The 16,352-nt window shown below is 37.1% G+C and overlaps 2 protein-coding genes across 3 annotated transcripts in view; one reads left to right on the forward strand and one right to left on the reverse strand.

Annotated features, from left to right (window-relative positions):
* The window catches only part of LOC106871710 (A disintegrin and metalloproteinase with thrombospondin motifs 6), a 294,912-nt gene that overhangs the window by 251,270 nt on the left and 27,290 nt on the right, over window positions 1–16,352 (reverse strand). The gene's annotated exons all lie outside the window — the stretch shown is intronic.
* On the forward strand, window positions 14,687–15,680 carry LOC149136905 (uncharacterized). Its single transcript, XM_089342371.1, has 2 exons — window positions 14,687–15,158; window positions 15,539–15,680. Exons 1-2 carry the CDS (start codon window positions 14,832–14,834, stop codon window positions 15,548–15,550), a joined length of 339 nt encoding a protein of 112 aa, XP_089198497.1. The 5' UTR covers window positions 14,687–14,831; the 3' UTR covers window positions 15,551–15,680.

Raw genomic sequence — 16,352 nt, forward strand, 5'->3', positions numbered from 1 at the left:
TCTTCAAAATTAATCTTACGTAACGCATCTGCTTCTCTTAGTAAAAATAAAGCATCCAGCCTGCCTTGTCGCACAGTTGTTTTGGTGAGATTTTTAATATACTTCAACTGAGAAAATGAACGCTTTACTGAGGAATTTGTAACCATTAATGTTAAAAGTATACGAACGATAATGTCTACATTTGGAAAGGCACACTCAATAATGTTTATTTTAGCAAGTTTGAAACGAGTTCTAATGTGCCGTAAACTAGTTATAATTTGGGTGGTGCACACCCTTCCCTCAATGCCCTAAGCACATGCTTATTTTACTTGTGGGATAAACCAGCGCTATATAAGACCTATCATACTTATAGGGGATGTGAGTTTGTTCCACATGTACCCTTTGAACTTTTCTATCCAAAGAGTTTTTAAACCAAATGTTTATATTCTATTATATATAGCTTGTTTCGAGATCCACTCTTCCATGTTCTCTCGTACTTTATAAAATCTTATGACGTCAAGTATATATATTTATCTAAACAATAAGGATTGTTACGAATATGCATAGCATTACATTTATTCCTTATATATATATATATATATATATATATAGCTTACTATTTACAAAAATATGTGTGTGTGTGTGTGTGTGTGTGTGTGTGTATTCACACATGCACGCATACATTTGTACACACCTACCTTCATACGCGTGTGTATGTAAATAGGTATGTATTTGTTGGAAGCCGACTCACTTCTGAGTATGACCGTATATGTATACTCACATATACATCATACAGTTGTATTCTGGATGGCTCACTCTGGCAATAAAAACAGTTGCACATGTTCCTTGTTGTTAGATAATTAATCATTAAAAAAAAAAGTTAGATTCAATGCATGTATATAATTGGTAGTGTAACCCTCGTGAAGTACAACAATATTTGTTCCAACACAGTTTTACATGATGAGAAACATATACAAGAACTCTGGGTGCCTATGAGAGGGCAGGAAAGCGAGAGAGAGAGAGAGAGAGAGAGAGAAAGAAAGAGAGAGAAAGAGAGAGTTAGTAAATGGTAAACAACAGCAAGCATTTATTGATGGAAGGACTCGATACTAGAAAAAAAATCAAATTTTATATAAACTGGTGTTGGTTACGGTTTCTGAGAAGCGAATACTGATTAGGATTGCAAGTGGAGACAACTGAAATGGAGTTAATTGTAGACACTTGTATCGGAGTGTTGGTGCCATAGTTCTCCGGATTATTGTTTTTATTTATTTATTTATTTATTTATTTATTGTAGCCCCAAGTCAACTCTGATCGCTGGTATTTTTTAAGAGTATTAATTATTTACATGCTATTATATATAGCTTTATTATTTTCTGCGTCCTATCCATCTCAAAAAGGGGACAGTATTGTGTGAACTAGAGATAAAATTTGGTTATTATTTCTAGCAGATTGATCGGTAACAGAAAGGCTCTTTTGAGCTATATATCATACGGTGGCTCAGCTTTGCAGTACATAGATGATAAATTAACTTGTTCGACAACATGTTCCTGCGTCTCCCTAAAGAATATCAAAATACTAACCACTACCCACCCACCGTTTGCCAATGTTTAAAAGATAATCTTTCTGTCCAACTAGAAAAAAAAAGCAAATGAAATTAGATTTCCAAAAGAAGCAAACAAAACTGGATTGGCAGAATTGTTAGAGCAGCAAAAAAATGTCTAGCAGCGTGTGACTGAATTCTTTACATTTTGAGTTCAAATGCTACCGATGTCAGTTTTGATTTTCATCCTTCCAGAGGGTCATTGAAATCAAGTGCCAGTCAATGGGGTTAGTCGATGCAATCCGCTAACCCACTTCTCTTAAAATTGTTGGCCTTGAACCTAAATTTAAAATTGTTGTAGTTATTGTTATTGCCTCTTGTCCTAGACAAACGTGATTACATACAACTGCCAAGTTTGGATTCCATTTTATGTTTTTTTTTAGCCAACAAATTGGAGTATTTATTTTGTCATATCACATACAAATGAAGGTATAAACTGTATTTTAACACGTTTTGCCCGGTTTAGGTGACAAGCATGAAGAAATATCTTAGAACAATATATACTTTTTAAATTGATTAGCTTGCTTTCGGCACAAAGTGCTGATGCAAGATAGAGGCAACGTCCTCTCTGTCTAAAACTTTAACAAAAAAGAAAAAAAATGAATGTGAACTAGAATACTTTGCACAACGATACATGTAATTTAATTGGAAAAGAAAGACCTCTTTGTTGATAATGATAGTAAAAGAACAGTTTCAGTGTATCAGTTAGCAATAACAACACACAGAGCTTTGTACATATGTACATACACATCCGTACACTCACACGCGCACACACACACAAACAGCATTGTAGATATCGCTTCAAATAAGGCGCTTTGGGAGAGGGAAAGGGTAAACAGAGAAAAGAACTCTTGGCAGTGTTGTGCTTACAAAGAGCTTTGTATCCTTGCACGATGAATTAGTCTAATGTCGGAAAAGGAGATATGTGACACACTTCTACCTCGCGAAGAGAATGGAAGTCCTCCATAACCCTAGAAGACGAACAGAAACACACGAACCGATATATGGAAGTGGGTAGCTTCAATCGGACCAAGAGAATGCATGCAGTGGCATTCGCTTATTTTCAAGATCGAAGACGAAACAAAACATCGTGTAGAAGCAGTGCAATGCAGACTACAGTTTATTGGGTTATACTGAAATAAATGGGTCAGCGCAATGCAAGAGTAAAAGTAAGAGTGTACTATGAGAAGCAACACTGATCTTCAGGTCCGAAGGAGTCAGCATAGATTTGGAAATTGGTATGTTCCTTCAATGAAAAGCGTTATGTGCCTAAAATGCTATTCCAGAGATATAGCCTAAATATAGCAGAAGCAAAAACAATGAAACTGTTGGTGCAGGATAGAAAGACCAGCAGTTAGAATTGCGTCAGTTGTGTCTCCTCCGAGTGTTTTGTGCTAGCGTTTAATTCCAGGTCAATCTTCATCGAAAAGGATCCATAATCAATGTCTATTTTTTATATATAATTTCTTAGTCTCTTTTTAAGATAAAAGATTGTGATTTAATGAATATTTGGCTCCTATCTCTAGCATGTCAAACGTTCACATGGTGGATACCACGTTGTCTGTAGCAGAAACACTCGAGGTTCAATGCAGATGCCAAACAACTTTTTCCGTGGTACTTATAATATCGACTGGTGGGACATACAAGCTAAAACCAACAGCTCGGGGCCTCTATATATCTCATAAGGCAAGGGATCTGCTCCTAGAAAGTTCAATTCCAAGGGACCTCAGTAAGGCCTCTTTATTTTGAAAGAGGAACAACATCAACAAGCGCAACTACAGTAAAAATAATATACGCATTTAATGTATGGTTCAGAAGTATACAGTTCCTTAAACTTCTTTTGAATGTGTGTATTCCTCAGGGAGAAAACAAGCCCACCCATTCTTAAGAGTAGTTTTGTTAGAGTGATACCAAGGAATTTATATATCATAATATATATGAAATGATATTCATCAAGTGAATTTTATTATTTAAATTTATTTTAAGGCGGTGAGCTAGCAAAAGCGTTAGCACGCCTGGCAAAATACTTAGCAGCATTTCGTTTGTCTTTACGTTCTGAGTTCAAATTCTTCCGAGGTCAACTTTACTTTTCGGACTCAATAAAAGGAGAACCATTCAAGTGCTGGGTTTCGACTTACCCCTCCCTTCAAAAGTTGATGGCCCTGTGCAAAAGTTTGAAACAATTATTTTTAATTTATTTATCACATTACGGCAATACAGATATACACTAATGACATCACAGACGTTGTCTGTTAGAATGCAAAGAGTCGGAAAAGATACTGAAGACGTCCTGTCCGATGGTCCAACAATCCTGCCAAACAGTCGACCTAAACTGGAAATTTACTTGTCGACCTCCGAGTGCCAAAAATGCAAAGTTGACCTCAGCAGTATTTGAAATCAGTGACCAAGAAACTGGGATACACACACACACACACACACACACACACACTATATCTATATATATATATATATATATATATCCTAAAGTTTTCTGTCCAATGCTCTAAACCCTTCTGATACAAACTTGTCCGAGACTGCATCTGATTCTATCGTACAAACTTCCTGTTTTAAAGTGATCTAAATTAAAAATTTATCTCAAATTTTCATGTTAACTTATGTTCTATATGTTCCAAATGTCACCTTAATGATTCACCTTAATGATACTGAAGGAAAAAAATAGAAAAGAAACGGACACCAAGAATTAAAAAGGTTAAGTCATAACGTTCAGAAACAGTATGGATGCCTTTCTGCTTTTTCATGTTGCTGTACAGTTGATTTTTAACCTTCATTTCATTGCAGTTGAACTTATAAGTAGCTGGCAAGATACTGGAATTTTATTCAATTATCTGTACCATTCCTTTTGGCACTGTGCCAATGCTAAAAACCACCATCATTATCATCATCATGCTTATTATTATTATTGTTGTTAAATTATATTGTTATTGGCTGGGTAAACATGTAAGTTACAGACGCGATCGAATGATAGCTATTTTACAAGAAACCATCTTTACATGTCTAAACAATAGGGAATTGTAAAAATTATGACCATCTTTTCTTCGAATCATCAGCTGAGCAATTGATGGAAAATACGCGTATTTCAAACGACCAAATGAAACTGCTTCTTATATTTAAGTATTTTCTACCGTAGAGTCGTGTTGATCAATAACCTTAAACTTCTGAATTTAGTATACATAAGTTTTATAAAAAGCTCACCGTATCTATGTAAATATGTATAGTTTATTTTGGGCAAAAATCCTCGAATTGCACGTTTAAAAGATCCTATACTTCTGACCGGCTACCATATGTTAATTATATCCAAGGGTAACTCAGGGTATGGGTCTGCATGCGGAATTTATTTCTGCTTAGGGTTAATATAGTTGTAGTAATAACATGAGGATGGAAGTTGACAATCTTTGATGATATATCAAAACATGTTTCTGCACCCAACACCAGCGTCAAGTTGCAATTTTCATATAACATCAAGATTACTCTTAATACTTATGTAATTGAATATTTTTTAACAGCTCTCTGTGGTCACTTCATTGAGTGACGTCTGAGAAAGACTGCCAAAAATGTTACGGGATTCATCAATTCAAAGATGTATTGAATTGATTTCATTCCACAAAAAGAATTAAATTATTTAATTGGTGGAGAGTACTGTACATCCTTGAATTTATGAATCCTGTAAAATTTGACAATCTGACTCGGACTCCACCCGACGAAGAGACCACAAAGAGTTGTTAAAAATATTGAAATACATAATTATTAAGAGTAATCTTGATGTTATATGAATATGAAAATTGCAACTTAATGCTGGCGTTGGGTGCAGAAATATATGCTGTGACATATCATTAAAGATTGCCAACTTCCGTCCTCATGTTATAGAGAATCAAAGACGATGTATGAACGTTAAGCTTTTGCCGAACGACCTGCACAAATGATTTGTTTATAGTGATCAAATGTCCGTGCTGCACATTAGCTCACTCTCTCCATCAAATCGACGTTGTCCGAACAGGTGCACTGCGTGCCACTCGTCAGGTGTCGAAGTATATTTTCCATTTGTCTTGTCCGCTTATGTTCTGGTGTTTGCTAAATTTTTTCCGGAGAACATTATTCTTCTTTGTGGTTGGGTCGTTGATGACCTCTTTCTAGCATATTGGATGTCCACTTAGTGGTCATCCCTTCTTATACGCATGTAATACAATTTATCTGGATTTTCAGATTTTTTATATGCTAGGCCACTGGTTTTAAATTGATGTTAAATTAATATTCAATTTATCACCCTCAGTATATAAATATATATACATATATATATATATATGAGAGAGAGAGAGAAAGAGAGAGAGAGAGAGTGGAAGGTGTGTATTCCTATGTGTGAATGTGTGCGTTGATGTATATCGGTGAAGTATATAAACATTGTCGAGATAAACCAGAAGCCGGTACTTCAGAATTGAAATCCCTTGGGATATTTGTTCTAATCCAAATTACATACACTCCCTCGTCACTCTGGCTGTCAATAAATAATAATGCAAACCACTGGAAACTCTAACTAAACTGTGATAATGGAATATAGAAAATAATAAAATATATATAATCCATCAAAAAATTACCACTTAATACATTTGAATGTTAAAATTCCTTAGTATCACACAAACCAAGACCACCCATATGATTGGGCACTCTTGTCTTGTCCCGTCGGGAATACACAAATACTCGAAAGAGAAATATTACAGTATATATTTCATGTACTGTGGTGTTTAAGGTGTACATTTATGCCTTATACATAAACGGAATATTAACGCTGATGTTGATGTTGCCTTTGCTGAAACTTGATCGAACCAGCCTATAATCATGTTTTACAACTGCGACCACTTTTTTTTCTGTGTATTCAGGACGGTATTGCCTAATGTGTTTTCTAAGTTAGTAAAATGCTATTTGAGCGTAGTTTGACTGTTAATTCTACCAGATCGAGTGGCTGCCGAGAGGCTCCTGCGTCACTCTGTATATATTATATTTTTTTAAGTTTTGACAGGAAAGCTAATAATAATAATAATAATAATTTCATTTATTTGCCATCAGGGTGAATAATCCTTTCTACTACAGACACAAGGTCTGAAATTCTGTGGGGAGGGAACCGCTAAGCATTTCTCTCTGGCGTGCTAATGACTGTCAACTTAATAATAATAATAATAATAATGATAATAATAATAATAATCTTGGCACAAGGCCTGCTATTACGAAGGGTTGGGTAAGTCGATTACATCGACCCTAGTACTTGGCTGGTAATTATCTTAACCTGGAAAGAATGAAAGGCAAAGTTGACGTTGGTGGCGTTTGAACTCAATGTACAGAGCCGGAAGAAATGTTAATGATTTTGTCAGATGTGCTAACGATTCTACCACTTTGTTTCTAATTTATACACAAAGCTATCAATTTAGATTGGGTGATTAGCCGATATTACTTGACTGGAAGGAGGTAAGCTGGAAGAAACGTTAGCACGCCGGGTGAAACGCGGTATTTCGTCTGTCTTTACGCCCCGAGTTCAAATCCGCCGAGGTCGACTTTGCCTTTCATCCTTTCGGGGTCGATAAATTAAGTACCAATTGCGTACTGGAGTCGATCTAATCAACTGGCCCCCTCCCCCAAAATTTCGAGCCTTATGCCTAGAGTAAAAAAAAAGATATTACTTGACTGGTACCTCAAGGACACTGAACGGACGAAAAGCAAAGCTGACTTTGGTGCAATTCGAGCTCAGAACATAATGACCCCACAGAAATATCGCAGGGTAGTCCATCCTGCGATCTAACTATTGTGCCATTCTACCGCACCCATTCTGATACTTGACTGGGTAATTTATTTTATCAACCCCCGGAAGATTAAATGACAAAGTTTATCTCAGCTGTATTTGAAACCAAAAACGCAACAAAGCGGAACAAACACGTACAGTATTTTGTCTGACACTTTTACGATTTTGTCAACCCATCGCTCTTAATTTTTTTCTAGCATAACCATAAATCCAGTAACTCTAATGAGAATGGGTTAATCGATTAGGTGTGTGGCTTAGTGGTTAGGGTATTCGGCTAACGGTCGTAAAGGTCATAAGTTTGAGTTCTGACGGCGCGTTGTATCCTAGAGCAAGACACTATATATTTCAAGTTTCTACAGTCCACTCAGTTGCAACTTTACTTCAAATTGCCTGCCTTGTCACATTCTGTGTCATGCTGAATATCGCCCTGGGAACTACGTTAAGGATACACGTGTCTGTGGATTGCTCAGCCACTTGTACGTTAATCGCACGAGCAGGCTGTTCCGTTGGTCGGAACGATTAGAACTGTTGTCGTTGTAATCGACGGAGTGCCAATAATCGATTACATCGCCCTCAATACTTGACTAGTGTTTCATTTTATCAACCTAGGAAAGATGAAAGCCAAATTGACATAGGTAGAATTTGACTTCAGAATGTAAAGATCCAGAACAAATACCTAAGTTATTTTGACTGACGTTCTAACGGTCCTGTCAATCTACAACCCTATTTTCTCACATAGGCACATGGCCAAATATTTATTCTAGAGGAGTTGGGATATATCTATCCATACATATATTATATATCAACGCAGTAGTTGCCTGGCACTTTATTTTATCGACATCCCGGAAGGATAAAAGGCAACGTCGTCCCCCACTAGTATTTGAATTTATTATAGAAAGCAAGGAATCTTGTCCAATACATCCGTTCCCTTTATAAATCCCATTAATAAAGATTTCTTGCTTTGGCACATAGCCACATATATGTAGTCAATTTAATGTCGCACCACCAATACCACCACCACCACTAATCTACATGGAGCTGCTGAGTACATATTTTAGCGACTCCGAAATGTGAAAGGCAAAGTGCTGAAGTATGCAGAGTATATTATATGTAGGTGTACAGGCAATAGTTAAATCCTTAGCATGCTTTCACACTGATATTTAAATAAATATTAACGATCTTCAGTGGTCTATATACCTTGGCTTTACATGCAATGCAGAGATTGCTAACGGTATCTTGGGTAGCTGCTTGAAATCATAGTATGAGTCTAATTACAAGCTGTTCCTTCAAACGCATTACACACACATCTCTCTCTATAAACACTCACGCGTGTATGTTTGCGAGAGCGCGTGAGTGTATGCATATACATACTGTGTGTATATATATATATATATATATATATATATATACACACACACACACACACACATACATACATATACACACAATTGTTAAACAGGACAGCAAACTTTAAGGCTGGGCAAACATCTCAAGACGCATACAATATTATTATAGGAAGAATAATATTGCATACGACTTGAGATGTTTGCCTTGCCTTAATGTTTACTGTCCTATTTGACAATTATTTATCCGCTGCATCGGAAATCTGCAATGGCTCCATAACTACCGCCCCGGCTATGAACTCGGAGGCCCAGTAACCTGTTACAGCACTTACCTAGCGAACGTAATCGTTTAGATCACCTGTGAACTAAACCCCTATATTTTGTTTGTTTGTATGTATAATATATATATATATACATATATACATAATACTATTAGGGACAAAATCCAAAATTACAGGTAAAAACTCAATTTCATCGATGAGTTCTTGAAACATGGTCCTTTTCTCTAAAACTATATATATATATATATATATATATATATATATATATATATATATATATAATATATATACTAGCTTAACTTTTAAGCTAGCTTCTGCGGGGGGCTAATTGGGTCTGTGGCCCACAGCTAAAGAAAGCAATAATAAAACATTTGATACCCTACGAATATGGTATTACTTTAAATTCAGTTTAACCCTTAGAACTCGAAATGCCGGTGCACTGGCACTACGCCAAGGTCGTACATTCCTGAAATGCCGGTCTACCGCCAATCCACGTGTCTTCATTTTGTTACACGCTATAAAAATAGCCACTTAGTCACCAAATCAGTGAACGTGTTATTTCTGGTCTTCGGCATACATATTCCATCGTGGATTCCTTATTTCGTGCTGAAGAAGCACTAGCTCAGATTCTTAGTGATGACGAGGAGTATTTAGATCAGTCTGATTACGGGAACGAAAGTGATTTTGAACAAGAAGTGTTGACGCCATTACAAATGGCCACGCCGATTAGTGATGAAGTTCTTTATGTGGACGTCATATAATGCCTGTTTTTCGGAGATTTTACAAGCCCCATGTCCAGCGTAACGAAATAACCTTCATATTCCATGCTTTCTTGGATAATCTTTGTCATGAACTAATCAGTGATGCGAGGGTAAATACTCAAGCGGGATATGATCATCCAGCAACTGCTGGAACGAGCTGAAAATGCAAAGAATCGCTGTGTTGTGTGCATGGAGAAACATAGAGAGCAAATCCTAATGCTCAATATAAGGACTTACCAAAACAAAGACTATTTTCTGGTGGAACCACTGCAAAGTTTTCCTCTGTATCGGGATCAAACTGCTGGTATGATTGGCACAATAAAGTGCCGTATTGGAGATAACTTAATGAAAACAGACTTATCTCCTATTCTGTCATTTTGTATTTTCACCATTTTCTGCCCTTGTGTTGTAAAACAAGCATGTCTTTCAGCGTATAATTTAAAATTATCAGTGAAACTCGCTAGGAGCTTAGGATGGTGCATTCAATTCCTGTGGGTGGTTAGGGTCCAAACGGTTAAATGAAAAAGTTCTAAGTGCACAAATTTTTGGAGTTCTTTTAAAATTTGAGCATATAATAAATCCTAGACCAGACCTGATCCAACGTTGGATGTTCAAGAACCAAACGAAGGGCAAATTTTCAATCCCAGGAGCATACTGATTCCAAGAAGGCATAATATGTCTTTGTAGAGCAAATGTAGACTGAGATACAGAGGACCCGGACGGACAGACAGAATCCCGCGTTTATTATTATTATAGATTTTGACCGACAGTCAACGTTATTCTATTATGTAAATAAGGTTGTATCAGTCCACATACTTGTTTGCATTTTAATAAATAGCTATCGCCCGCTATCAGCTTCAGAGAGATAGCAGAATTAATGAATGAAACGTGATGAATTGTTAAATAACAATGGAACTGATCGGTTCGATCCATATCCCAAGCTATCAATAAAAAAATATAAGAAAGAAAATAAAACTCGTGCGAGTAATTTCAAAGCTCTATAAATATGTATATGAATATGAGTATTTAAATGTTCATAGAGCATGTTGTCTCGGTATTCTTGTAATGGTTTCTGATTTAGGCATATGTAAGTCCAACGATTGCGAAATGACAATGAGTAATTGATATCATCGATTCTTGTACTTGATTGGTAATTTATCAACCCTGAAAGGGTAAAATGCAAAGTTGGCCTCGGTGTGATTTGAACTTAGAATGTAAAAAGCCGGAATAATCCCATGGAGTATCTTTTTTTGACGCTCTAACAATTCAGATAGCTACCCGCCTTTGGGTATTCTTCTAATGGAAACATATTCAACTTTACTGGAGGCGAATTGAGAGAAAGAGAGAGAGAGAGAGAGAGAAAAAAAGAGAGAGAGATAGAGAGAGAGAAAGAGAGAGTGAGAGAGAGATTTAGAATTTATTATCTGATATTTATCAATATTCTCATTTTGGCAGTCTGTAATTTATTGTAAAATAATACCCAATATCTAAGACTGAATTTTAATGATATTTAGCATCACTTTGATCTTAATACAGCTCAATCGAACACACACATGGATGCTTTTATATATATATATATATATATATATAAGCACCCATGTATGTGTGTACACACACACACACACACACATACATACATACATACATACATACACATATATGAATCAATTTTAAAGATATTCATCGCGCCAGCGATAACTCTTGATGGATCGAACAAACCGCTGACCAAAAACGTTCCAACTATGTTTTTAGAATAGTATATCTGAAACGGTAGAGTATGATTAGGGGAACATTTGGCTGCTACTTGTAACAGATAGTGCAACCACGAAGAGGTTTGCTCATCGGATTATTAAAAACTTTTGTTAATCCTCAAACGAAAAAATAAACTTCTTGATTTTTGAGACGATTACAGTTGAATAGATTGATATCACTTTCTTCCATCTCATAAAAGCCTTCCCATAAATGTAAGCAAATTATGTATTCAACTTAGGATGTCCCAAAAGTCACTGATGGGTTTGATTTTTAATAATTTCCTTAACTTTCCAAATAAATGCATGAAATTTTGACACAATATAAAGGACATAATGGAAATTAATATGCACAAGTCAAATTTTGCAACACCACTTGAACAATGATATCGCATAAATGTAACCACTTTCGGGTTCGCACGTCCGTGCTCTTTCCAAAACTTGCACCGTAACACTCTCAAGAGTTTCAAACCCCACTTCTCTGATTTCTCTATTGACGTTCTCTTTCAGTTGCACCAGGGTCTCCGGTTTGTTGATGTAAACCCTCTCTTTCAGGTATCCATGACTGAGATCTCTTTGCGCCCAGCCATTCAAAGTAGACTTCACACATGGTTCCAGCAAGATGGGGCAACTTCTCATACTGCAAGAGAAATAGTGCTTTGGAGGGAGAATAATCTCCCGCTACGGCAGTGTCAACTGGCCTTCACGTTCCCCAGACTTGACAAGCCCGGACTTTCTCTTGTGGGGATACCTGAAAGAGGGTTTACGTCAACAAACCGGAGACCCAGGTGCAACTGAAGGAGAACATCAATAAAGAAATGAGAGAAGTGGGGTCTGAAACTCTTGAGGGGTGTTATGGTGCAAGTTTTGGAAAAAGCACGGGCGTGCAAAGCTGAAAATTGCTGCCATTTAAGCGATGTCATTTTTCATGTGATGTAATGGTGTTACAAAATTTGACTTGTGCATATTAATTTCCATTATGTCTTTTATATTGTATCAAAATTTCATGCATTTATTTGTAAAGTTAAGGAAGTTATTAAAAATTGAAACCCATCAGTGTGTTTTGGGACACCCTGTACATACTACTCTGTAACCACGAAGGGTTTGACACATTCGGAGGACCACATTTTCAGTTTCATGTAAATATAATTTTTCATGTAGCATTTATGTCACAAATTAGACAGCTAATGAGGGATCCCTTTAATTATTGAGAACCTCCTCAGTCGAAATCTTGGCTTGCGTCCATGCATCATGTAACTGTAGTAAATAAGACAGGTTACCAACGAGTGGGTGCTGAAAAGTTTCTGGCTTTACGAGTATCGCAATAGGCCTTCAGCTGAACACCAACAGCATCAATAAAGCTGGTTATTGGACTAGAACTATCACTTATTCGACTTGGAGTGCAACATCCGATTTACTCCGCTGATGACCTCTTTCTTTAGTATATTATCAGCCGAGTGTTAAATATATCAGTTGCCCGAATTGTTTAAATAGCGTAAAGCTTGTTGTTCAAATTCGACTGTAAAGTGACAATACAGTCTTTTGACTGTAGAGCTTAAATCTTTTTTTTACATTTCATATCAGCTTTCGTGCAGGCGAGCAAATATCTGTGAAGAGGCAGACCATCTAACAATGATATTTTTATTTATTTATTTCCGTACCAACAGTAGTTCAGCCTATTGCTACAGTCATGTTTATAATATAAGTACTTACATGCATTCAGTGATAAGAATGCTGGCATCAAAAATCCTTGTCCTTGGCATAGTGATCTTATAAATTACAATTATAGTCATGTGTAGTGGAGAAGAAAACACTTAACATCCCTATGAGAGAAAACCCGGTTTTATTTGACTGATAAGACCTTAAACAGAAAGTGCTTTCAATGGGAAAGACGTATTCTTTCCACCAGCATATATGTTCGTTTATTTGTTGAGTAATTCGTTTATTCTTTTTATTTTGTAGCTTATTTAATTATGGATAAACGGTGGTTAAGAGTATAAGGCATAGGACAATCACTTCTAAGTTAGCCAGTTCTTTTACCACGCTGCGGACTTACTCTTTTCACTCATTGAACTGTGGCCATGCTGGGGCACTGCGTTCAAGGGGTTAGTTGAACAAATCACCCCCTAGCATTTACTTTTAAAGTCTGGTACCCATTATGTCGGTTTCTTTTGCCGAAATGCTAGGTACGGAACAAAATATAACACCGGTTGGGAAGCTGTGGGTAGAGACAAGAACAAAGGTATACAATGCTTCATAGTAATCATTCCATTATAATTATGTATATATATATATATATATATATATATATATATATATATTTACATATGTATATACTTACATGCACTCATACATACATCATACACACACACACATGCATGCCTTTGTGCGTACATAATATATATATATATATATATATATATATATATAGGAACAGGCGTGGCTGTGTGGCTATTCGCTGCGTTGATTTTTTGACGAGTCGGACGGAATTTTTTGTGCTGCTTAGCAGCAGGTTTTATACTGGTAGAGACAATGTATTCAGACTTTAGCGAGTATGAGCTCTCCTCGGCGGAGGAGGAGCTCGTTAAGGCGATAAATAGAATGGACGAGCATTTAGAAAGAGTAAAGTGTTTTGCTGAGGCTGCAGAAGTGAGGAAAAGGAAGGTGGACTTAGGCGGACTGAAGGTGGGTGGTGACGTAATGTTATTAACCCTGAAAAGGGTTATGGAAAATATGGAAAAGAAAACCATTACCTACAAGGTGTACTCAGTGGAGAGTAGGAAGGTGGAGCGGATGGAGATGGAAAAATTAGAAAAAGCATTGAAGGGCCTTTCGAAGGAAGGGACATAAATAGCGAAAGGAAATGGATATGGGACGGTGGTTGTCCAGTTTAGAACGGCAAAGAGGCTGGCGAGTGCAACTGTAGAAACGGAGGAAGTAGTACTTCTACCCACGTACCTTGGAAGAAAGACTTCTAAGGTGAAGGTAAAAGGAATTTCACCCGATATAGAAGTGGCTTCGGTTGCGGCAGCCGTCCTCGTTGGAAGTGAGGAGGAGGTGGCTGTCCTTCAAGCCACGAAGATGGAGAGGAAAAACACTGAACCTCATTATATAGGCAGAGGAGAGGCAATTCGAGAGTTTGGCGGAGACGGTGACGTTGGGAGAGATTGTGTTGAGAGTGTGGGTGGAGGGCAGAATCCCACGATGTTTTAAATGTGGCCAAAAGGGCCACATTAGAGCGCACTGCCTTCTGCAGAGGAAAACGACAGAAGTAGTGGTGGAAACGCAGGAGAAAAAGGAGGAAGTACAGATGGATGGAAGGAACAAGGAGGATAAATGGACAGTGACAGAGAATAAAAGGAAAAAGAGGAAGAACAGTCAGTGTGATGTTCGACCCCAGACCAACTCCACCCCACCTAAGACCACCCTCCCCACACAGACACCAAACCCACCACCCCCTCTCCCCACAGAAAAAAAGGACACCACAAAATTTACAAGACCCCTACCCGGTGAAAAAGGTTACGTGTACACGGAGGAGAGAGTGTTGTCACTCAGCGATGGGGAAAACGGTAAACGAAAGACTAGATCAAAGAATAAAGAGGACTCAGAGGTGGCGAGTGGTGTTACTCAGTGTGAGGTGAATAATGCACTTTTCATATTCTCATTTTTCAGTTACCATTCATGTATCATTATTTTAATATTTTGATTTTAATGTTTTTCATTTTCATGTGTCATTCATAGCATCATATTTTTATTTTAATTGTTATATGTCCCCACATGTATTGCAGTGTCCCCCTCTATGTAATGCCTTTATGGCAATTTAAAAGAAATAAAGAAGCTTGCTGCCAACCACATGGTTCCGGGTTCAGTTTCACCGTGTAGCACCTTGGGCAAGTGTTTTCTACTAAAGCCGCGGAACGTATTGTTTGAAATTAAAAAGAATACTTTTCATTATTATTAAAGAGTCATTACAAGACATTGAGTAAAGGTTAACTTTTTCTATTTTTACTTATATAGTTATTTGTGTAAAAGCAGCGCCAGTGGAAAAAACTATTACCCAAAGTGTCGTGTCATGTCGAATTGAAAACGAAATTGCATAGCGATCTTCTTAACCATACAGCCATGCTTGCTGCCATATACTCACTAGCATTCGAGGAGAATGATGCAAGCGTGGCGAAGTGAACAATCTTCTCTTATGGTTTCTATTTTGTTGAATTCCAAATTTTGGGTATGTGTGCATGTGCATTGTTTATTGTTGTTCATTCACAAGTGAACCCTACTTTAGTAGACTTATGATCAAAGTCGTTTGATTCCTGAACAACTTGTCGTTTAATGCGTAATTAGAACTACACTAAATAAGTGTCCTTCACTTATTTATCACAGCAGTATGGGATGAGTGACATTTTGTTGCTGTATCTAGCATACCAACCCACCTCGTAGAAGCTTTCTCTCGTTAGTTTTTGTATGTTTTGGTTGAAGTGACAAATTGCAAGAAAACAATGTGATTTTCATTCATATTAGTTATACAATTTACCTTTCCCCTGTAACTTAAGCAATTAGAAGCTTGCGCTTTAGCCGTCATAGTGACACATGGATGAACACAGTGTCCTATTACGTGCTATATTTCTGTATTGTAGATTAACCGCCACAAGCATTCTAAACTGCATACAAAAGTTTAAAAACAGTAAGAAAGAAATCCAATCCGACTAATTGTCAAACCTTCACTCAGTAACATACCCTAACCACTGACTTACAGCTGCGCTATGTCTTCCCTCTATTCTACATGCACTATTATACATGTAATATGCAGCAAGTTGGCAAAGTCATTAGT

Source organism: Octopus bimaculoides, chromosome 2 (assembly GCF_046866305.1).
Source record: "Octopus bimaculoides isolate indiv1 chromosome 2, ASM4686630v1, whole genome shotgun sequence".
In the NCBI taxonomy this organism is placed as follows: domain Eukaryota; kingdom Metazoa; phylum Mollusca; class Cephalopoda; order Octopoda; family Octopodidae; genus Octopus; species Octopus bimaculoides.

What these genes read in the sequence shown, in the direction of transcription:
- LOC149136905 (XM_089342371.1), top strand. Translation starts at nt 14,832, where the DNA reads ATGGATGGAAGGAACAAGGAGGATAAATGGACAGTGACAGAGAATAAA.